The following is a 25,389-nucleotide window of genomic DNA, read 5'->3' on the forward strand; positions in this document are numbered from 1 at the left end:
ATTTACAGCTGATATAGACTGATATTTACAGCTGATATAGACTGATATTTACAGCTGATATAGACTGATATTTACAGCTGATACAGACTGATATTTACAGCTGATATAGACTGATATTTACAGCTGATACAGACTGATATTTACAGCTGATGTAGACTGATATTTACAGCTGATACAGACTGATATTTACAGCTGATACAGACTGATATTTACAGCTGATACAGACTGATATTTACAGCTGATACAGACTGATATTTACAGCTGATGTAGACTGATATTTACAGCTGATGCAGACTGATATTTACAGCTGATGTAGACTGATATTTACAGCTGATGCAGACTGATATTTACAGCTGATACAGACTGATATTTACAGCTGATGTAGACTGATATTTACAGCTGATACAGACTGATATTTACAGCTGATATAGACTGATATTTACAGCTGATCTAGACTGATATTTACAGCTGATATAGACTGATATTTACAGCTGATGAAGACTGATATTTACAGCTGATATAGACTGATATTTACAGGTGATCTAGACTGATATTTACAGCTGATATAGACTGATATTTACAGCTGATCTAGACTGATATTTACAGCTGATATAGACTGATATTTACAGCTGATGTAGACTGATATTTACAGGTGATATAGACTGATATTTACAGCTGATATAGACTGATATTTACAGCTGATGTAGACTGATATTTACAGCTGATATAGGCTGATATTTACAGCTGACCTAGACTGATATTGATAGCTTATATTAGCTCATATTTACAGGCAATATCAGAGCATATTTACAGCTGATATCATCAGATGTTTACAGTAGATAGAGGCAGATATTTAGACTTGATTTATCAGTTGTTAAAACCCTCAGGAAGTCTCATATCTGCTGATATTGATTAAGTTTTTCAGCTAGTATCACTTAGATACTTTGGTGCACCCCTAGCTCAAACCTACACTTTGACTATATGATGAATTGATCAGACTTGAGAGGTCAGAGGTCACTGTATGCTTACATATTGTGACTAATTACATTACCAGCCTTTAGTTCCTCCAGTGAAGATACAGGACGGTGGATAGAGTCAGAACTGGGAGAGGAAAGGAGGGAAATGACTTGAAGGAAAGGAGCCACAGGCCAACCTGGGCGACCAACCTGTGGTCTCTGATCATGAAGGTTTGCTGACACCTACGGGTGCTAACACATCTAAGCCCTTATAAAGGGATTTAAAACTCCTTTAATACAAGCATCCAGGCAGAAGCAGCTAAATCATTTCTTTTTTTGGTGCTTTAAAACACTTTTTACTCATATAAAATCTAAACAGGTGAGGAGGTTTGGGTCTCTATGTCTGAGAGAAAGCACGTATGAATGGATGCCTTTCTGTTTTATTCTCACATGTTGAAGCTGCTCCACGGCCTCGTCTATAAACAGAACAGAAATTTGTGCAGGAACTTTTAAAAAGGTTGTTCATAGAAAACCCAAGCGGTGTTCCTTGAATAGGCTCTCATTATGTAATAAGAGCATAAAAATAAGTGCACCGTATGCACATGAATATAATTAAACACAGATGTGAAATAATGCTCGATCCTGCAGCTGTTTCTGGATCTCTCCCTCAGGATTGGAGTCATAAATCAATCAATAAAGTGATGATATTTAGTTTATACTGGAGAAACAGCTGATTGGAAACTTGATCCCTCTGATCTCATCGATATTACATAAGTGAGAGTTATGTAAGATTGACTTAAAGTCATAATAACATCAATATTTTCATAGTTTCATAGATTTAGGGGGAATAGACCTTCAATAAGCTGTGATTGAAGCGGATCGTGTCAGATCTCATGGATCTGCTCCTCTGACCATCAGATTCTCATCCACATCTCTGCAGCTCTGTGGACACGTTCAACGGTTTGTGGATGGTTCAAGTGTGGGTTTGTTGTTGGAGCTGCTCAGCAGAGGGTTACTATCAGGTTACTGTACTTCTGGGCCCATGGAGGTCAGCAAAATTGTGCTCCATTGTAAAGTTAAGTGGTGAAATTGAATTTTTTAAAGTAGCAGTAATGAGTTAGAAGTGGCAGAAATTAGATAAAAATGGCAAAAATTACCAAAAAATGGCAAAAAATGGGTTAAGTGGCAAAAATGGGCATAAAAAGTGGTAAAAGGGAGTTTACAAATGGCTGAAGTGGCTTTAAATTGGCAAAAATGGGTGGAAATTTGGTGAAATGGGATGGAAAATTGATATAAACTGGCAACAAAAGGTTAACTGAGAAAGAAAAATTGGCTGATATTGGCAGAAATTGGTTAAAATTAGAATTAGCATATCAAGTAGAGAAATATGGTTAAAATGGGGACAGTTGGGTGTTAAAAGTGGTTAATAGTGGCACTAATGGGTCAACAGAGGCAAATTTGGGCTTAAGTGGCAAAATCAGGCAGAAAAAAGTGGTGGAAAGACTTTAAAATGGGCAAAATCTGAGTTAAATGGCAAAAATGTGTTAAAATTGGGGGGAAAAAATAATGACAAGGTATTCAAATTTGGCAAAATTGGTGCAAAGGGGCAACAGTGTAATTTAAAAAATACTCTCCATTTTTTAGAGCATCTGGAGACCCCCTCTTGGTGTCTCACGACTCCCAAGGTTGAAAACCACTGCCCTACCCTATGATGTGATACAATATCTCTGCCTCCACAGCAGCCAGTCCATAGAAGGGCAAAATTAGAAAACTGTTTAGGCTGGAATCTTGGGACCTGACCAAAATGTAAAATGAAATACCTTTACGATAAGAGCTGCTACCATGGATATGTGATAGGGATGCACGATATTGGATTTTTGCCGATATCCGATATGCTGACAGATTGAATTTAAACCGATACCGATATCAATATCAATATTTAAATATGCTTCTCGTACAAATAATGTCAGTCTTTTTGGATACTTTAAGGTTCAAGGATGACCAAGGAAAAAAACTTTAGTCCTTAAAAAACACATTAAAGTTTAAAGAACGAGGATAAATAAAGAAAAAGACCTCACCTGACATAGGTCTCTTGGTTCAGACTAAAAGTCCACTAATTTATTAGTAGATATGGACAATAATGTCGATATATGCTGAAATACGCAGGCAAAATATTGGATGTAAATATATGCAGAAATTTTGATATCTGCCAATCCTGATAATTTCCTTTTTAAGCTAATATCTGCTGATACGGATACCAGACTGATAATATTGTGCATCCCTAAGATGTGATGCACCTAACTGCTCCTGCTGGGAGGTTGTAAGTTCTGCACACATTTACCAACACATGTAAAAGAACACAAACTGCACATTTCCCATCACACAATCAGGGAAGACCAGAATTGTTTCACAAGATAACAGGATTAATACACTGTGATCTCAAGAAAACACCCAAATCCACTTCTCATGGCAGGTAGGAGCAGAATGACCCATATGGATGTAAAATACAGTACCATATTTTTGCCTCTGCAGTCGCATCAGTAAATTAACGATCATTATTAGGGAGATAAAAGAGTCCACATTTCAAGAAAATGACTGAAATGTCATTTATGTTGTGCTAAACAGAATATAATCAAATTCATGGATGTATGATACATTATAGATGATGCAGTGCTCGTGTCTGTCCCTGAATTTGTCCTGGACCCCGACTGCTGCTCAGATTTACTAGAGCTGGGTATCACTAGTGGCCCCACGATACCGTATTATCACCATACTTGGATCAAGATTCCATATTATTGCGATTTTAAACATTTTGCAATATCTATACCTGAAGGTGGCTGAACACAGTCATGCAAATTCAGGAATAGTCGTGTGTAGACAAGGCCGTCTATAAGGGGGAAGAATGGGAGAGCTTTCTGGGGCCCAGCCAAACTGGGGGCCAGCAAAATCCTGGTCCACTGTAAAGTTAAGCTGTGGTGTTTTATATTTAACCTGAATAATAACCACTCTTATCAGAGAAATAATTTTAATTCATTTATTTAGTAAGTAGCCCTCTTAAAAATGTAAATCCTTTTGTTTAAAACAGAATTAAAATATGTTTAAAATACCTAATATGGGATAATAATCACAAAAATGGTGAGAAAGGTGGTGAAATGAGATTTTAAAAATAGCAGAACTGGGTTAGAAATGCCCAAAATTACATTAAAGTGGAAACAAATAACCAAAGAAAATGGCAAAAGTGTGTTGAAGTGGCAAAAATTGGCATATTAAGTGATTGGATTTATAATCCCGATCAATAACCCTCAGTGTGATCGGATTCGTAACCCCAATCAATAATCCTCAGAGTGATCAGATTCATAACCCCGATCAATAACCCTCAGAGTGATCAGATCGATAATCCTGATCAATAACCCTCAGAGTAATCAGATTCATATTCCTGATCAATAATCCTCAGTGTGATCAGATTCATAATCCTGATCAATAACCCTCAGTGTGATCGGATTCATAATCCCGATCAATAACCCTCAGTGTGATCGGATTCATAATCCTGATCAATAACCCTCAGTGTGATCTGATTGATAATCCTGATCAATAATCCTCAGAGTGATCAGATTCATAACCCCAATCAATAACCCTCAGAGTGATCAGATTGATAATCCTGATCAATAACCCTCAGAGTAATCAGATTCATATTCCTGATCAATAATCCTCAGTGTGATCAGATCGATAATCCTGATCAATAACCCTCAGAGTAATCAGATTCATATTCCTGATCAATAATCCTCAGTGTGATCTGATTAATAATCCTGATCAATAACCCTCAGAGTGATCAGATTCATAACCCCAATCAATAACCCTCAGAGTGATCAGATTAATAATCCTGATCAATAACCCTCAGAGTAATCAGATTCATATTCCTGATCAATAACCCTCAGTGTGATCAGATTCATATTCCTGATCAATAACCCTCAGTGTGATCTGATTAATAATCCTGATCAATAACCCTCAGAGTAATCAGATTCATATTCCTGATCAATAACCCTCAGAGTGATCTGATTGATATTTCTGATCAGTAACCCACAGAGTGATCTGATTGATAATCCTGATCAATAACCCTCAGAGTGAAAGGATTGATAATCCCGATCAATAACCCACAGAGTGATCTGATTGATAATCCTTATCAATAACCCTCAGAGTGATCAGATTGATAACCCTGATCAATAACCCTCAGTGTGATCAGATTGATAATCCTGATCAATAACCATCAGAGTGATCAGATTGATAATCCTGATCAATATCCCTCAGTGTGCTCAGATTGATATCCGATAAGCGGTGTCCCGGTCTAACATATAAACACACACACAAACACACACCCACACACACACACCTGCGTGTATTCATGAACTGTCAGGACATGTGACAAAAATGTTAAAAATGGGTACACACCTTTCCTGGGGTCCCAGAGTCCTGAGAATCATTGGGTTTCTCCCCAATGCTCCCAGGAATACACTGGGATCCCGGTCTAACACACACACACACACACACACACACACACGCACACTCCGGCAGCAGCGGCGGTCTCCCAGTTTTGTGGTGAAACGTTGCGGAGGATCGATGCTCCTCTTTGATCGATCAGCAGAGTGTGTGATCAGTTTCAGCTCTGCAGGGTCACTCACACACACTCTCTCTCTCACACACACATCGTCGCAGTCGGTCGGTGGAGCAGCGGAGGTCGGTGCGCTCGGAGCGGCAGACAGGCTGAGCAGAGGAGCGCAGAGGAGGTGGCGCTCTGCTCCTCTCCGCGTTTGGGACAACACGCCGACACTCTCTCTCTCTCTCCCTCTCCCTCTCTCTCTCTAAATTAACGGAAAGCAGCTGTCGGTAGTTTCAGAGGCGAGGCGGCCGTGTGGCAGCTCAGGGATCCCGCGTTTGCCTTCTTTCTTCCTCCTCTTCCCCGGGACTCCTCGCTCACGCTGCTGCTGCTGCTCCACCCCTCCGTCCCGAACACCGAGGAGCCGCGCCGCCTCACGCCGGACACAGCGCACCGCGGGACGGATACACACGCTGCCGAGGTCCGCCGGTCGCCGCGGATCTCCGGCGCTTTGAGATGCACTTTGTGGAGATTTGGAGATTTGCACCGTCCACCACCTCTCCCCTGTCTGAGCTTCTCTAACGGGACTTTCCCTCCTCTTGTTGCCGGAGATGTTGCCGCTGAAAGTTGTGCGCTTCGGGGCCTCTAACAGGTCGGGACAGTCCATGTAAGCCGAGGAGGCTCAAAGTTCAGCGCGGGGTGGAAATGTGAAAGCAAAGGGGGCACCAGGAGGGCTCGATTTCCCCCTCTATCTCTCTCCTTTTTTCTGTTCTTTCCTTTTTCACTCACTGGAGTTACAGTCACCCCCCACACACACATTAACACACACACCTTCCAGATCTAAGACAGATATGTATTCTCCGCTATGTCTGACACAGGTGAGTCCTCTTTTACTACTTTTTACCTTGTGTGCTGGTGTCAGTGAGGCTGCAGCTCTCCTATAGACCCACTATAGACCCCCCCACCCCCCCCCACCCGTATAGGACTGCTGCCTATAGTCGGTCTGCGCTCTCCTCGTCCTCCTCCGCGCTCCTGCTGCACATGGCGACTCCAAACTTCGCTCTTATTTCATTATTTACTCTCCCTGTCTTTGGCCAACTTTCCCGCCTTGGTTTCGACTTGTTGTGTGCTGTTTAAAAGCGGCTGGCTCTGCGGGCTGAGGCTCGCTCTCCCCCGGCTCTTCCTCCAGCTGGAGCCGCGCTCGGACGCTCGCAGCTCGGACGGAGTGAACGGGAAGAGCCGCTGCACGGTTCTGGATCCGCATCGTTTTTAGCGGCTGTTTACGGCCAGGATGGGCAACTTCGGACTCCACGAGGAACACATGAATTTTATTCTTACTGCCAGAGCACCAAACGCTTGAAAAATGTCACTGCCTGCTTTTATTTGGACCAAAATAACGAGGACAGGGAATTTAAAATATCAGCCTTTGTATTTTAGTGCAGAATGCCACAGGATTACTGCAGAATAAGAGCCAATTTAAGCCTTTTTTAGTGCACTGAACAGAGCATTTAAAAGTTATTAAAGTGAACTTTATTTAGTTTTTATTTTTGATTCTAATGCATTCATTAAAGCTTTATAAGGAAACATTTACAGCCCATTAAATCTCTAATTTATCATCTAGTCTACACCATGATCCAGCAATCAAAGGTTATTCTAGAAATATGTCTATTTTTACATTTTTAATATTCTAGTGCATTTTTGCATTTGTGCATGCTGTTGTGCAGATTTGAGCTCCTGAAGGCAGGTTTTCTCATGATTTAAATTAGGCCTGGGCAATTAATCGCAAATTAGATTAAATCACAATATGGCATGTTGCAATATTCAAATCGCAGACAATGCAGTATTTCTTTAACCTGAAAAGTGTCAAAATACCAGTTTGAGAGGTTCTTTTTTCTTTTTTTATGCTTTATACAATTCAATAACTTGATTTAATCCTGAAGAGGAATTAATGTGTCTGGAGTCTCATCTGTTTATGGTAGAATTAAAGTCTAATAGCTGATGGTGGGAAACATCTTCTAAATTTTTCCGTCCTGCAACGAAGAGAGAGGAGCCGTCCACCACCGTTGTTTCTTTGGTCATTTAGGGAGATATGAAGTGGATGATCCATGTTCCTCAGAATGGCCTCCACCTTCTTCATGTGCATCTCTGCACCTCATCCTCCAATGAGTTTATACCAGTGTTACTCAACCAGAGAGCCAAACTGATGAAAAATATCTTTGCAAGAGCCACAATGTAAGTGATGAAAAGTGGCAACAACGGCTTAAGCAGCAATAACAATAAGTTAAAGGTGGCAGAAATGGTCAAAAAGCAATAAAAATGGGTGAAAAGAGGCAAAAATGGGGAGGAAAGTTGGAAAAAGGGTCAGAAAGTAGCAAAAATGGGTGAGATGTGACAAAAAATGAGTTACTCTTGACATAAAATGGTACAAAAGTGGCAAAACCGTGAAAAAAATGAGTGTAAAGTGCCTAAAATGGGCAAAAACTAGTAAAAAAAGTGGAATTTAATGATAATAAGTATCTTAAATGGGTGAAAATGCAGAGAAAAAAGGTGAAAAGGGGCAAAAATTGTATTAAAATGGCAAAAATACGTAAAAAGTTGCAAAAAAAAGGTCAAAATGGGCAAAAAAGTAGGGAAAAAGTGGAAAAAGAAAGCTTTAAATGGAGAAATGGGAAAAAAGTGGTATTCAATGGCAAAAGGTAGCTTAAATGGATAGAAAAGTGCAAAAAAGTGTCCCTTTCTTAAGGATTTCTGGGGGAATAATATTTAAAATGAAGACATTAAAGAGCCACAGGAGGCTCCAGAGCCACAGGTTGAGGATCACTTCTTTATACATGATTCAAACCTTTAAATATCTTTTTTATTTTATTTTATTTTTTACAAAAATCTTAATTTTCTTGCTCATTAACTTATTTTTCTTCATCAAAATGAGAATATGAGAAATGATCATCCCCTTCAATAAAGCAACTGATACCAAATTTGCGATATGAGCCAAAATCCCAGAAAGATATATTTTCTAAATGTAGCCCTAGTTTAACTTATCTGATATTATACTTGTTATAATAGAGAGGGATTTCTTGCTGATGTTTGTTCAACAACAGAAATACTGAAGAACCTAAATATCGCAATTGCAATACTGCAGGAAAAAATTGCAATTAGATTATTTTTGCAGATGGTTCAGCCCTAATTCAAATGGATCAATATTTGAGAGTGACCTGCAGGCCATCCTGAGTGAAGGGGGGCACATGTGGCCCTCCCCTGGGTCACGCTTTCCCATGTAAAGTTAGGCTGCTGTGATTTGTGCATACATTTATTTATTCTAAACTCTTTAAAACAGGCAAGCAACAAACAGAAAATGACCTTTAAGGATTCATGATTTTAGGCACTAAAAAGGCGTGGGACGAGGTGAAGAACTTCTCTGGTCCTACGCTTTTTATCCAAAAATGAAATGAAGGACGAGGCGTTTGTAATATCAGCAAAGAGCAGAGAGAAGAATGCTGCTAATGGTTTCTCCTCAGGACTCTCCAACACCTCCTGAAGGAGAAACCATGACCCAAATTTAGCAGAAAACTCAACCAGCTGATGAATCTGAGGACAAATGCTGCAGCTTGGACCAAAATGTGATGGAACAAAGACACGTGCATGCACTTAGGTTTCTCTTATTGAGAAACTGAGACATGATCATGAGAAAATCCACTTTTTTAATCCAACACAAGATGGAAACTCTCATCTTACCTTCACGTCAAAAATGGAGCAGAATGAAATCTTTGGATGCACGGTATGGTACGATGTGATCCTCATCCCCATGGGGACATTGGTCCAAGCTCTGCACACATTTCTCCCTCTAGAGGCGGCACGAGGGCCACATCAGGCCCCCCAAAGCTTCCTGTCCGGCCCCGAGAAGGTCATTAAATTCAGACAAGGAGCAAAAGAAGATGATGTGGTTCTAAGAGTGTCTTTTGGCTTTAAATCTGTGCAGCTGTTAAATCCAACAAAAACAATGAATATTGAAATAGTTTGAAATAATATAACATTTGAGCTGTTTTTACAACAACAACAAAAAAAATCCACTGTCGGTCATTACAAGTAAATGTTTTAAAGATACATTTTTAAAAAATGGGTTAAGACTGGTGGAAACGCTGCAAAAATGGCCAGATGAACTGGGGAAAAGGAGTTAAGAGAGCAGCACAAAGGGACAAAAACTGGCAGGAAAACTGGTGAAAATAGGTTCAAAGAGGAAAAAGGGATAAAAAAAAAGTATAAAAAATGGGTTAAAAGTAATAAAACTGGGTTAAAAGGAGGAAAAATAGATGAAAAGTTGCAAAAATGGATAAAAGAGTGGTACAAAGGGGATAATACATGAAGGGAAAGGGTTAAAAAATAAGTAAAAGAATGGCAGGAATTGGGCTAGAGAGGCAAAAGGGGTCAGAAAGTATGAAAAAATATGTTAAAGGTGACAAAATATTGCAAAAATATCCTGGCAAAGTAGTGAAAAAGTGGCAAAACTTGGTTTAAAAGTGGCAAAAATTCTCAAAATAGGTTAAGACTGGCAAAAAATGTTGCAGAAATGGTCAGATGAAGTAGTGAAAAGCGGTTAAAAAGCGTCAAAGATGAGTTAATATTGGTGCTAGATAACAATCGGGGAGGGCCCAATTTTCTGGGATTTAAAAGAAAATACAAATACCAGACCAAAATATTTATTAGAGGTTTGTTTATTGGAAAGTCCAGTCCCCCAGAGTCTCTGTCACCACTAAATCTGGCCCTTGTGAAAATGTTCTGGATGATTCTCTCTCTAGAGTCTAAAGAAGACTTAAAAATGCAGACAGTCCACAAGTAGACAGAGACGACACCCCAGAACAAAAACCTTGAGATGCAGCATGTTTGCACGTCACCCACAAAAGTGAGAGGAAAGTCCTCCTAGGGCTTCCGTACATCCTCGGCTCCTGCTCCTGCCCCCCCCCCCCCCCCCAGGGCAGACTTTGGCAACCCGCTGAAAGCAGCTCAGTGATCCACTTAAGGGTCGTGACCCACCAGTTGAGAACCACTGGTTTACCACATAAAGTTCAGACGCCAAAGTTGATTTGACCGCCGTTTGTTTCGGCTTGATTGAAGGAATCTGAATCAGGATTAGTGTGATTGATATGGAGCTTATCAAACATGACTCCTCTTGGATTTGTGCATGAGTTTCAGACACATTTGTCACAGCCAGCGCCTTTCTTTTATCGTCTTTAGCTCTCAGCACCACGGCGGGCGGTTCAGGATTGGTTTTATCCTGATTGTCTTGCTTTTTAATTGAAATTGAAACCTGATTAATTGTCCGGCAGTCGTGCAAACTTTTCACCCGTGCCAGCTTTGCTCTGGTGGTGCTCTGACCTCGGCTGCAGACAGACGGAGGCGTGCACATGCAGAAAGATTCAAAATATTAAACCGGTTTCATTTATGGCATGTCTGCTGGTGATCATGCGTCTTTCAGTGAGCTCATGTTTCCCTCAGATCCGTCTCTTCTGCAGGTTTTTGATTTTTCAGTCCTCTGCTGTTGGACTCTGCAGGTAGATCCATTGGTTTAAAATCAAAGCGAATCTCTTCATTAATTGCTTCCTTCCTTCCTGCTGCTGCTGCCGAGGCCTCGCAGAGGAAGCTCAGGCCTGACAGGGAAAAAAAGGAGAGTCTCTGCAGAGAAAACCAAATGTTTGTGTGAAAGGTGACCTGAGGTGACAGCAGACCTGCAGCCAGAACCAAAACATGACAAAAACACGTCAAAGCAGACGTCCTGTCACACCCAGCAGCTCCTGTCGGATTTATTTAGAAATACAATCCTTCATTTAAATAAGAGCGTTCTGCATATTTGACTAACCACTTCAATTTGACTCATTTTTGTCTTTTTAAAATAATTTTTCCTCACTGAGGTTTTTGCATCAGGGTCCAGGGATAAGCAGGGGTTTTTGTGAGTTTCAGCTCAGCTTCTTCTCTTTCCAGGGTGTTTTTTATTTATAGAGCTCCATCCATGCTGACAGCTGTTAAAAATAGATTTAAAACATTAGGAGCATTAAACCGCAGCAGAAAGGTTAGAATTAAAATGAATTAAATTATAAGATCAAAATGATAAAGAAAAGTATGAAAATCAAACAGAACAAATCACACATTTATGCTTTAAAACGTCAGAAATGATCCCATCCATTATTCAAGATGATTTTATCAGCTTCAGCTAAATCACACATCATATTTTTATGTTTATTTCCAATGTGCATTTCTGAATTTGAATCCAAAACATCCAGACTGACAGATATTTAATTCTAGTGTTTAAGTAGGTGGTGAACGCAGATAATTCCTGCTGCTCCGACGTCTTCCCGTCCTCTCCGGTGCGTCCCTCCTTCCAAAAAATTCCCCCCAAAAGAAGGAAGAGAATCACATCTGTCATGTTGATTTTCTGCCTGCAGCTTCAGCTTTTTTTTTTTTTTTTTTAGGGCGCGTTTGAGGACGATGTGAAAGTGCAACACGAAATTTAATCAGATTATCAACCAATAATCAGCTGACTGTCGCTCCATAAATGTGCTCAGAGAAAAACATCAGGGTTTAAACGGATGTTTCTGCTGGCTTCAGAGCTGCTACTTTATTTTTATATTTTAACCTGACTCTGCAGACTCCACTGTTTTTATATTTATGACTAGAAATGAGTGAGGCTTTGTCTCCATCCTAAATTCTGTTTACAGCTGAAATTTAACCTGTTAGGTTGATGTTATTTTGGTAATACAGGCCCAAACATTCAGCAGAAAAATTGCACCTTTGTTTGCCCTTCAGCCAGCAGGTGGCGCTCCGCTTAGAATCCGTTAATTTTTACGATAAAAAAGCGCACTTAAGAGCCTTTACAATTTTGGATTTTTGTGTCATTTTTGTGAATCTTTGGCGTGTTTTTTTTCATTTTTCCCAGCATGCATCTTGCTTTTTTTGGGGTTATTTTTAAAATTTGTATTTATTATAAAGAGAAGCTTTGTAAACTCGTCGATGCATGCATTACTAAATCAGAACATTTGTGCCAAACGAACGGCTAAATGATGAGTGGAAATTAGAGAAATAAAACCAGAAAATAAGAGGCGTCCATGACAGTAAAATCTAAAGATGCACTTTATTTATTTTTCAACAATTGTGCAAAAAAGATTCACGTCTGGTGCTCCAGTCTCTGTGAAACGTCCTGATTTATTGGATTTATTTTAAATGAAATTAACGAGAGGAGCTGAAGTCTGCAGGAAACGGACAAATCTCCACAGATAGACGCGTTCCCTCGGCTGAATCCCTCCTCCTGAGCGTGTTCTTCTGCATGTGTGATATCCCACGTAGAGCGTTTGTGCTGAGTGTTTCGGTGTGAGGGGGATCAGATCCTCTCCTGGGTCCCGGCAGGCTCTGATTGGCTCTGGGGTGTCTCTGACTTCTGCTGAGGTGATATTTGGCTGAACCCTGCTACGTCTCTGTCTCTCTGTGTCGTGTTTCCTGGCTGCTGTGTCTGTGTAGGTTCAGTGTTTCGGAGGCCAGGCGGGCGAGCGGCTGAGCCCGGGTGTCACGGCGATAATTCCCTCAGTGTGCGGGTGTGGGCGGCCGGCCGGATTAGCATTATTGCTCCCCTAAATGGCTGTTATTCAGCCGCTTGTTGTTACGGGCCTGTTATTGGGAGCCCATTACATCTGTCAGCGAGGTGCAGAGGGGGGGACCGTGTAAGCCTCGGCCCGCCTCTCCGGCTCCCTCGCAGGGTCACAGGCACTGATTTCCTCGCAGGGAAAATGCTGAAAGAAAGACAGCGAGCGAGGAGAAAGAGAGAACCCCGGGGAGCCGCATCCAAGCTCCTCACTGAGATTTAACCAGCCGGGTTTTTATTCCCGGAGAAACGACGGGATTTTCATCTGATTCCACGTCAAAATAACCCCACGTTTAGCGTCTCATCATCGCAGCTTTAAGATGCAAACAAACAAACAAAACCCAGAAACAAGAGAGAGGCAGCAGAGGGGATTAAATCAGGATAAACTGGCAGAATTTCTCCTGCAAAATCAGCCGTAATCACAGCAAACAGAAGCTGCAGCATCTTTTATTTTCCTGCAACACGCCAAAAAACACCCGCAGGTCGAAATAATTTAATGCTTCCAACACAAATCGATCAATATTTTCTCCTGCTAAAGGTCAAATCTTGATTTTTTACAGCAGCGATCTGCTTTGTTCTGACTTTTTCTAAGATCTTGGCACCATTCAACAAAAAAACCTTAAAAATGCAGAAAAATGTAATTATTTCAACCACGGAGGTGTTGTTTATGTCAGAAGTACCAGTTTATGCTTTAAATGATGCAGAATTTCTCACATTTCTCTTTATTAGGCTCTTAAAGTTGAAATCTTTTCATGTTTTCATACAGAAATCGGCGTATTTTAATCATTTTTGTTCTTGTTTTTTATTCTGAAGCTTGAAAGATAAAAAATGAAACGTGAACAAAAAGGTTTATTAGTTTGGGAGTCAGAAACGGAATTTAAAGCCCAAATTTTTGTCAATTTTTCATTTGAGGAGGTTTTTTGTTTTTGTTAATGCACAAATCCTCAAAGTGAGGGTTGATAACAGCGTACAGAAACTTAAAAACACCATCAGGTGGAGATTATCTCATGGTTGCTCGTTTCTGCATAAAAATCTCAGCCTTCCTCTGCAGGTCATCAAATTCAGCTTTTTTATTTTCTACATCAGGGGTGTCAAACTCAGTCACAGCAGGACTGTTAACAGGGTCAACATTTAACCACAACTGTCAACCTCATTTTCACCAGTAACAAGATATGAACAAAAATGATGATAAATCATTTAGAAATTCAAAAAGTAAAAATGATAAGTTTAAAGGCTCAAATCTGAGATAAAAATTTTAATTTATTGGTTCAAAAGATCAGAACAGGATATTAAAAATAGACAAATAATGTTTTAAAAGAGCAAATATATGAGGAGAAAGTTGAAATTGTGAGTTTGAAAGGTCAAAATATGAGATCAAATTTGAAATCATGAGTTTAAAAGTCAAAATATGACTTAAAATTTTAAATTGTGAGTCTGAAAGGTCAAAATATGGGATTAAAAAGACAAAAAATAGAAGTTGAAAATGTCAAAATATGAGCTATAATTCAAAATGATGACTTAAAAAGTTAAAAATAAGACTTAAATTCAAAATTGGGAGTGTAAAAGGTCAAAATATGATATTAAAAGTACAAATCATTCATTCAAAATGTCAAAATATGAGAAAATAATTGAAATCTTGTTTTAAAAGTCAAACGTGGGATTAAAAAGCCAAAAGGAGTTGAAAAGATGAAAATATGACTTAGAATTTAAAATTGTGAATCTAAAAGATAAAAATGTGACATATAAAGTCCAGATTCTGAGTTGAAAAGGTCACAGTATGAAATGAAAAGTCAAAATCATAAGTTTGAGTTGCAATCTTGAGAAGCAAAATTGAAAATAAAACATATTAATTTCTCTCCCCACATTTTGAGTTTTTATGAAATCTCTTTACTTTTTCAGATTTTTATGGTTTAACAAGGATATTTTAAATAATCAAGCTGAAGTTTACATTTTTATACTGGAGGAAATCTGCAGACCTCATACTGGTGGGCCAGTTATAACAAATATGAGAAGATCTTGTGGGCCAGATATAATCGTTCCACTGGCCAGATTTGGCCCCCGGGCCTTGAGTTTGACACTCGTGATTTTGACTTTTTTTTTTTAATACTCAATCTTAAAATCATTTATCATCCGTTTTTCTCTCCCTAATGAATTACCCTTGAAAACACAGCTGACAGTTTATGGTTTAATGTTGACCCTGTTGGGCCCTCAGCTTAGACCTGAATCCAGAATCCGGCCCCTGCTGTGACTAAGTTTGACACCCCTGCTCTTCTTAGTTTATTCTCTTTCTCCTAAATGTTCAGGAGCTGTCAGGTTGAGATCATGGAGTGCTGTCTAGAATAAAGAGCTCATTTTAACAGAAGCACAGAGGAATAGACAGGTAACATGCCCAAACAGGCTGAAATGTCTTTATTGTAGGGTCAGAAGCAGGATGTTGAGCTGAATTGTGAGAATTTCATGCGTATGAAATGATATGTTGTTTTGAGGGTGCACAAATTGTCCAGAAAAGCTTTATTTTCTTCCAAAAAGCCACAAGCTTGACATGATTTGCTGTTTCTGATTGTGCTGAATCCTTCTGCTTGTTTAAACAGACGCTGCTCGGACCAAAAAGGGCCAGTTCTTCTTTGTTTTAGGGGTCAGAAGCAGAATTTTGGGTTCAGATATTTGACAGTTGAACATGTACGTAAGGTTGTAGTTTTTCAGGTGCACAGATCCTCCAGAAAGGCTCCATTTTTCTGTCTAAAAACCACCAGGTTGAGCTAGTTTGCTGTGTTTTGATTCTGCTGGAGCCCTTTGCTTGTTTTTAGTTATTCCTGAATTTACAGAAGCTTCCCTGAGGATAAAACAGCAGATTTTCTTTTGTTTTCAGAAACCGAAGCAGATTTTTGAGTTTGGAATTGGAGGGAAATGTTTGCAGAGCGTGCACAGACTGCAGGAAATCTCCAACTAAAGAGAGCAAACGTGTCTGATTGTCCTAAAAGAAGCCGTGAGTCTGACATCACTTCATGGTTCTGTCTAACTCGGAGCTTCTCATTTTCTCGACACGGACTCAGAAACAGGATTATTCTGTTTGGAGACACATTTCAGAAAACGGAGAACAAGAAGGATTATCTCCCCCCGCGGCACAAAAACGCTCGATTTGAGGCTGAATATGAGACGGAGTGACTTGTTAAGTGGGATTGTGTTTGTGGCCGACAGACAGGCAGAGTGTGAAAAAGCAGAGCGCACCGTCTCTGTGAGAGTGTTTGGTGTGTGTGAGCGGCTCAGGAAGCTGAAACGCTGCACTGGGCTGTGAGGAATGTTGGTATGTGGCTCCAACCAACATCCAGAGCGCCGAGCTGCAGATCCACTGTGGAATGTGTGAGTGTGGAGACGAGGCTGAACACATCATCCGTCCAGCAGTCGTCCTAATAAGAGCCTGAGGACACGGGGAGCAGAGCGGAGCGGCTCTGGCCGTCCTGCAGAGGTTTGAGCCGCTGCAGGTTTTTGGCTGCAGAGCGGCTCCAGGCGTTTTTGGAGACAAACCCGTTCTCCTGGACCGTCTCCAAGAAGAAACAATGTGTGTATTCAGAGCGCCGACGAGGAGGGTGAACAATGTTATATAAAAAAAAAAGAAGAAGGCGATGCAGCTGGCGCTCTAATGCACAGCCCGTAGATACAGTTTCCTCCTCAGAGCTGCGAGCTGAACGCTTTCTGACACCACAGCTGCAGAAAAAACTGATTTATTTTTGTAAATTTTCGACCCAGAACCTCACAGTGAACCCAAAACACTCCTAAAAAATTCTTCCTCACGTTCAGGCTCAAACCGACACGGATGTTTCTCCTTATAGGTGCGGTTAGCCTCACACTTCTTCTTCTTCTTCTTCTGCGTCAGACACCTCCAGTGTTTTTAAAATCAACCAATGAGTCTCACTCGTTTACATGCAGTTAGAAATTTTAAAATGCATGGAAGCTTGAACTTGAACTCAAACTAAAACACACAGATTCAGAGGTTGGAGATCAGTTTACCCCTGTATACACACCTGAACCATACCCAAACTGGATGAGGAGTTCTGAGCATGCTCCATGTGTCGTTTGTCTCTTTTTATCACGGTAGTCTAGGTCACTGGTTCTCAACCTTTTCAGCCCGCGACCCCCAGAATAAAGGTGCCAGAGACCGGGGACCCCCACTGTACCTGAAGGCCATGAACATTCTAGAAAAGTCATGTGGAGACAAGGCCGCCCATTAGGGGGGAAGAATGGGAGAGCTTTCTGGATCCCAGCCAAACTGGGGGTCAACAAAATCATGGTCCACTGTAAAGTTAGGCTGTGTTTTTTTTATATTTAACCTGAATAATAACCACTCTTATCAGAGCAACACATTTTAAGTCACTTGTGTAGTAAGTAGCCCTCTCAAAAGTGATCCTTTTGTTAAAAACAGAATTAAAATATGTTAAAAATAGCTAAAATGGGTTAAAAATGGTGGGAAAGGTGGTGAAATTAGAGTTTAAAAGTAGCAGAAATGGGTTAGAAATGCCAAAAATTAGATAATAGTGGTGATAAAATAACCAAAATATGTCAAAAACGGTTTAAAGTGGCAAAAAGGGCATATTAAGTGGTGAAAAGGGATTCAAAAGTGGCTGAAATGGTTTTAAAGTGGCAAAAATAGGTGGAAAAATTTGGTGAAATGGGATGAAAATTGATATAAACTGGCAAAAAGAGTTAGCTAAAGCAGAAAAAGTCAGAAACTGGCAAGAATGGGCATATCAAATTGTGAAATGTGGCATAAAAGGGGTTAACAGTGACAATAATGTGCCAACAGAGCCAACAATAGGCAGAGAGTGACAAGATTCGGTTTAGAAGTGGCAAAAACAGGCAGAAAAAAGTAGACAAAAGGTTTAAAATGGACAAAAAATGGGATTTAAGTTGCAAAAATGTGATAAAGTTGGTCAAATTGGTGGGAAGAAATGATGAAAATGGGTTAAAATTGGGTAAAATTGGTGACAGTGTAATTTTAAAAAATGTTCTTAGTTTTTTGAGGCATCTGGAGACCCCCTCTCAGTGTCTCGTGACCCCCAATGGGGTCTCAACCCCAGCGTTGACAACCACTGGTCTAGGTAGATAGCATTAATCCTAAACTTGATTTATACTTCTGCACGGATGCAACGCCGTAGCTGACACTGTTGGTTTGCACGCCGCCTAGCTGATGCATCACTTCTCAAAAAATGTAGCTATGCATCCAAACAGCACAGACTGTGAGCCCTCTGATTGGTCCACTGGGTAGCACCTGTGACCGCCAGTCTCTTAGTTATGTCTACATGCACGCTGCTGTGCAAAAAATGGCTGCAGTCGCGAAATGGTATAAAGAAATAACAAACCTGTGCCAAAAGTGGCAAAACTGGGATAAAAGTGCAAAAACGAAATTTCAAAAAGTGGCTAAAGTGTCAACAATGTGTGAAAAGAAGTGGCACAAATGGGTGAAAAGCAGCAAAAATTGGTTTGAAGTGGAAAAAAATGACAAGAAATTGCAAAAAATAAATAAACCTGGCAAAAATGGGATAGAAGTTCCAAAAAGAAGTCTCAAAAATGGGCTTTCAGTGGTCAAACTACAGCAAAAAGTTGCATGAAATGGGCAAATGTGGGAAAAAATGGCTTAAAGGTGCAAAAAAGTTGCGACAAACATAAAAAAGCTTAAAAATGGCATGAATTTATTGTTCCAAAATTAAAACCCAGCGACTTTTTAACACGTTTGAGGTGCAAAATGAGGGAACTGTTAGCTAGGATGCTAGCACCAATGCTACTGACATCATCAATGACTCACGTTCTCTGGGTTCATCAGACGGTTCTGAGGGCGACCCTGTGACCTCAGTAATTCTGCATTTTAGTTTCTTGTAAATTTTGAACATTTCAACTGTTGAAAATTGAAAATGACCTGATTCTCGTACATTTTTTTAGCCCAAACATGCCGTCGTATAACAGCCGGCCTTAGGCACGGCCCTGACCTTTAGCCCTTGACTTCCAGTTCCACCTTCTTTCTTCAAACCGAGTTTAATAGCTGATGCTATTGATGCTATTTAGGACTCCCATAAATCTGGGCTTCCCATGGATCCCCCGTCCCAACAAGGAATGGGACCTCTGGCCCCATCGTGTATTAGGAGATAGAATAGTCCTGCATGGAAACACCTCAGACCTAAACTGAACAGCATTATGAGCATGCTCAGTGGCCTCCTTGCGAGACCAGTGGTCTTCCTGTTGAACATCTGTCACTGTTAGCTAGGAGGAGAGCATTCACCTTTGACCCTTTAGACATAAGAAGCATCTTTAAGGTGGATTAATTTGCCAGCCTGCACATTTCCCATGAGCAGCGTAGATTCTCAGAGTGAATTTAGCGACTGAGCGCTGAAACACGGTGGAGTTCTGATTAAACAGGAAGATCCATGCAGTGTTTGTCGATGCTTCATTGTAATGAAACGATACCTGCCTATAAATGAATAAGACTCTGTTAGACTCATGGTAGGACTTTTAGTAGATTTGATAGAAGAATAAGCCCACAGTTCTGTCAAAAACAACACCTGGTTAGTCAGAGGATAAATGGCTGTAACCTGCTGAGAGAAGATCAGACATGGACATGATTATAGGTCCAAAACATCAGTGTTTAACTTTCAAAATCACGGGTGTCAAACTCAAGGCCTGGGGGCCAAATCTGGCCTGTGGTGCAGTTAAACCTGGTCCATCAGATCGTATCATATTTTTATTCTAACTGGCCCACCAGTATGAGGTCTGCAGATTCCCTCCAGTATAAAAATGTAAACTTAACCTTGATGATTTATAACATCACTGTTGAGTCATAAAAATTAGAAAAAGTAAACAGTAAAAATAATTTGATAAAAAGTCAGGAATGTAGGAGAATTTAGTGTTTTCTCTACATTTTCAATTTTGCATCTCACAGTTATGACTAAAAGTTATGGTTTGACTTTTTATCTCATATTTTAACCTTTACATCTCATAACTTTGACTTTTTAATATTTTGACCTTTTTCAACTCCTAACTTTAAATTTTATCTCATTTTTTACCGTAAAAACTCATGATGTTTAATTTTATCTCAGTTTTGACCTTTTAAACTCATAATTTTGACTTTGTCTCACGTTTTGACCTTTTTCAACTCCTAACGTTAACTTTTATCTCATTTTTTTAACCTTAAAAAATCATATTTTTTTTATTTTATTTCATATTTTGACATTTGAAACTCATGATTTCGATGTTTACCTCATATTTTATCTGTTAAAAATTATTTTGAATTTTATCTCAGTTGTTGAATTTTAAAATTCATGGTTTCAGTATTCTATCTCACATTTTGCCTTTTAAAAACATTTTGACTGTAAATGTCATCTTTTTATCTTTAAACTTATAAATTTGACTTTTTATCTCAGATTTTGACTCTTGTCATGTTGACCTTTTTAAATCATTTATTATCAGTGCCAAGTTTTTTACCCCCATAATTCATCTCTGGCTAAAATAAAGTTGACATTTTATGGTTAAATCTTGACCCTGTTAGCCCCTCAGGTTAGACCCAAGTTCAGAATCCGGCCCCTGCTGTCGTTGAGTTTGACACCCCTGATCTAAATAAAAAGCAAACTACACTACACAAGTTGATTTCTCAGTTTAAAGTTATAAAAACAAAACACAACATTTCTTCTTGCATTTTTCAAAAACATGCATCGACTCTGAGAAAAAGTGCATAAAAACTCAGACTCTGAATCAGCTGGACTGAAACTTTAAGTTTGCCTGAATAAGAATGTGTTTGACTGGATGACGACTGCTAAAAGAGTAGAAATAAAATCAAATAAATCCAGATGAGTCTGAAAGGTTAAGATCAGTTCAACATCTGGATTCATGCAGCAAGGATGTGCAAATATTTTAGAGTTTTGCAGAGGACATCTGTCTGCACATAAACTATAAAATATGTTATTTTGATTTTGAACTTTGAGGAGATTTTTGCAGTGCTGCTCTCCGACAACGTTTGTCAGACTTGATCTGTGAGAGAATTTCAGCTACTGCAATGAAAACATTTGCAGAAGCAACAAAACTTCCCAAAATTTCAGCAGCTTTGGACTCCACTTTGCATTTCCTGCAGCAGAGTCTGCAGAGTGTTTGAAGAGCGTCTTTAGGAGCAGCTGAACGTCTGGGTTTATGAGAGAAGGATGCATTTAGAGGACTTGTGCCTGCTGGTGCACTGAGTAAAAGTTTGATAAAGCAGGGTTGAACTTTGAGGACTCCTCGGTGATCTAGACGGAGGTTTGTGCGGCGTGCATGCATGTGTGAGGTTGTGAGTGTGGAGAGTCCACATGCCACCTCAGTCGGAGAGATTTGTGCGTATCAAGATGTGTGTGAGCCGCTTTGATCTATGAATAGTCAAGTGTGTTTTTTTTTTTTTTCAATACGTGGCTCAGGAGGAGGAGGTGGTGGGGGTGTTCAGCCTCCCTCCCCTCTTTTCTCCCCCGTCTTTCTCTCCCTCCCTCTCGTCCTGCTCGGTAACCCTCTGAGGGGTTTTATCCAAATAAGAAATGTTCCATGAAGATGTTTTCTGTCCGTCTGTGTCCTCGCAGCCTTTCTTTTCTTCTTCTTCTTCTTCGTCTGTGTTTACACAAACAAACTGAAAATGACAGGTTTCCTCTGACAAACGTCCAAACCTCCACAGCCAAACAGAACAATATTTATCCCGCCGTATCTGTTTCCCAAAGCTGTTCTTCTTTTAGAGATTTACAGCAAACTGCACATCCAGAGGGTTATCAGCTCAGTGATCCAGACTCTTCTGCTAAATTCTCTTTTAGAAATTAAAAACTGAATGATCCACTCTTATTCCTCACAGAGATCTGCTGCCTTTTTATTTCCTGGTGACAAAAAGGCTGACCAGATAGGATCCCTGTAATATTATGTGAGTTTCAGGGTTGGAAATGAACCACCACCAAATGCTGTAAAGTGTGGGTGAATTAGTTCGACCAAACTGCCAGAATGGCAGGAAATAAAACTAAAATAACAGCGGGCTGGCACCCACACAGAGGCTAGGGTCCTCATCACGCCGGCCGTCAGATCTCTTCCCAGTCCCAGTGCAGGGTGGTGCATGTCTTCCCCATTCTTTCTCTGCGAGTCTCCCGTCTCTCTTCAGCTGTCCTTTCAAAATAAGAGCAAGAGCATGAACGCACTGATTTACAAAATCTGCATGAGACTAAACATTTATAACACCTAAACTTTCAGAACAATGTGGAAAACGAGCGCTACATGAGAGTGAAGGAGTAGAAAAATATAAATATTTAAACGTCATGATATTTGAGAATGATAAACGGTTAAAAAAGTGCACAAGTGCAGTGGCACAGTCATTATTTAATCTAAAAACAAAAAGTAAGGAAACTTGTGTTTGGTGGATTGTTTCTTTGTTGTAACAACGCTTCTTGGTAGTAAATCTTATACCGCTGGAAAGCCTGTTTAATACCCTTTTAAATGGAGCCACATTTGTAAGGATCATACATTTGTGGGATGAGCAGCAGAGCTGAGTATGTGGGTTGCACCCATGAAAAATGTGCCAAATCTTCTCTGGCTTTATTTGTGCCATTATTCACAGCATTTCTTGTCTGCAGAGACACCGATTCATGAACAGATTTAAAAAATGGATTAAAGACGTTCAATATCATGTTTACTGGTGTGAATTTAATCTTTAGAGCAGTGGTTCTCAACATGTGGCTCTTTTTGTCTCAGTTTGAAATATTATTCCCCAGAAAACCTTAAAATGGAAAATTTGACCTCATAAATTATCCATAGCAAATACCAATAAACCACACTTACACAGTAGGCTTTAATTGTCAACCTCCATTTTTGTCTGCATATTTCCATTTCCCTTATTTGCAATTTTTTGCTACTTTTATTCCAATTTTTTATTTCTAATTTTGACCCTTTAATCTGTGTTTTTGCAATTAAATGCCTCTTTTTGCCAATTTTCCCACCCTTTTTTCTGATTTTTGTCCATTTTAGTCACTTTTCACTCATTTTTGCCTTGCTCCTGCTACTTTTGGACCATTTTTGCCACCTGTAACTAGTGTTTTTTTCCCACTTCTCACCAAATTTTGCCATCTTCCACCCTGTTTTGCCACTTTTCTCACAGTGTTTGCCACTTTAGGCCCATTTTTGCTGCTTCTTTTTGTCACTTTTTACCAATTTTTGCCCCTTTTATTCTGCTTTTTGCACTTTTTTTGCCACTTTTCACCCATTTAAGCTGCTTTTTTGCATTTAAATGCCACTTTTTTCCCATTTTTCCTACCCTTTTTTCTGATTTTTGCACATTTTAGTCACTTTTTGCCACGCTGTTGCCACTTTTGGACCATTTTTGCCGCCTTTAACTCATGTTTTGGTCACTTCTGACCCATTTTTGCCACTTTTCTCCCAGTGTTTGCCATTTTTTGACTATTTTTGCCACCTTTAACTTATTTTAATTGCCACTTTACACCACTTAGATTGTGGCTCTTGTAAATGTATTTTTCAAATATTTGGCTCTTTGGAGGAGCAGGGTTGAGTAACACTGCTTTAGACACGGAAAAGTCACAGTTCCAGGCTTGCTGTAATGAATCTAAAGGTGTGGACGGCATCACTGGAACGTTAAAACAACGTTGGTCTCAGAGGGTTGGCTGTGGCTCCGCTGTAAATAAATAAATAAAGCTGTAACTCTGACAGCGATATGTTAAATCATTGCTAATTTTAGCTTAGCTGAAGCTTAGCTAATTCAGTGATCTTTCTGGCAAGCTCTTCATAACAAGAGTCCCCAGTTATTATATTGTTGAAATGCTCTTTTATGAAGAAGACTTATCAGGAAATGGGATTTTTTCAGCTGTTGTGGTAACTTTACGTTTTCCCATAGGTACAAATGTTAAAGTGTTCAAAGCTCCACCAATCAGGATGTGAAAGAAAATTTCACTAAAAAACTTTAGATTAATCCTGGTTAAAACAGGTTTGGAACCTTTTTATGTAGAATAAACTTCACAGAACTCAGGTGTCTGAAATACGAGCGCAGCAGAGAAACAGTGATAGAGTCTCTTTTTTGTCTTTTTCTGACGTTTTTCTGCAGGAAAACTACAACTAATCTCTAGAAAAGACCAAAAATAAGACTTCACACAAACCAGTGAAAAAATCTGCCAATGATTACAGAATTTCCCCTGGTAAAAATGTGTCTCTCAGGGCCGAAGTCTCCTTTCAAATCAGCGGTTTTCTAGAAATAGTTTTTATTGCTTTAACCAGCTGTAATAACATTTCATCTGGAGGTCCAGGCCGTCATTCTGACTCCTCTGTCCGCTTCAATCCCTGATGGTTCCCATTGGTTTGATGCTGCCTCGGTGCCTGTGAACGTTGTGTAACTGAGCCATAAAGGCCGCCGCATGTTTGTCTGTCTGAATGAGCCCGCTTCGGTTTGTGGTGGATTTTTGGTGGTTGGGAATCGGGGGGGTGGGGGGGGGGGGCAGGTGTAAGCAGCTCCAAATTGGGGTCTAATCCAGGACTTGCATTCCGACCACATTCCCTCTTTAATGACGGCACGTCTCCGTCAGCCCGAAGCCTCATAACGCCGCTTTAATCCTGCACACCGGGAGAGCAGACGGCCACGTTTGTTTGTGGTGATGCTGCTGCTTCATGCTCTGCACATCCACTATCCACTGTAAGTCCAGCATGGTTTTGGTGGGGTTTCTGAGGACCGGCGGACCCCCATAGACCAGATTCCTGCTGGAAACTGTCCTGACTGATTGGTTTAAAAGAATTAAATGTTTTACTCTGCAGCCTCCTTTAACCCCTTTTTCATTTCTTTAACCACCTCTATCCCTCTGCTGTCTTTCTTTTCTTCCTGCTCTTCATCTTTGGTAGTTCTGTCTTCTGTTATTTCTACTTTGCTGCACATAGCATGTTTGATGTCCATGCATTTACAGCTCCTGCTTCTTTATTCTTTTCCCCCCTCTTCCACTGATAAAAAGTATAAAATTCCCCAAATACAGCATGTTTTCAACAGGTTTCATTGTGCAGAAGTATGCAGCTCTTTAAGAGAAATCTTATAACAGTTATACTCAACATATGGCTATTTTATGTCTTAATTTGAAATATTATTCCCCCAGAAAACCTTAAAATAGAAATTTGACCTCATGAATTCTACATTGCAAGTCATGTTAATCATTTTTTCCCCACACTTAGACAGTAGGCTTTGATTGTCA

General features: G+C 39.9%; 1 protein-coding gene across 4 annotated transcripts in view; it reads left to right on the plus strand.

The window, feature by feature from the left end:
• The window catches only part of nfia (nuclear factor I/A), a 347,682-nt gene that overhangs the window by 100,783 nt on the left and 221,510 nt on the right, over nt 1-25,389 (plus strand). The window contains exon 1 of one of the 4 annotated variants that reach the window (XM_041791312.1): nt 6,299-6,425. The exons of the other annotated variants lie outside the window; for them this stretch is intronic. Within the exon in view, the coding sequence (XP_041647246.1) occupies nt 6,399-6,425 (27 nt within the window). The 5' untranslated portion in view covers nt 6,299-6,398. Of the gene's footprint in view, nt 1-6,298; nt 6,426-25,389 lie in introns of those variants that run through there. 4 annotated transcript variants of the gene reach the window in all.

Source organism: Cheilinus undulatus, linkage group 7, assembly GCF_018320785.1.
Source record: "Cheilinus undulatus linkage group 7, ASM1832078v1, whole genome shotgun sequence".
NCBI classification, from domain to species: Eukaryota; Metazoa; Chordata; class Actinopteri; order Labriformes; family Labridae; genus Cheilinus; species Cheilinus undulatus.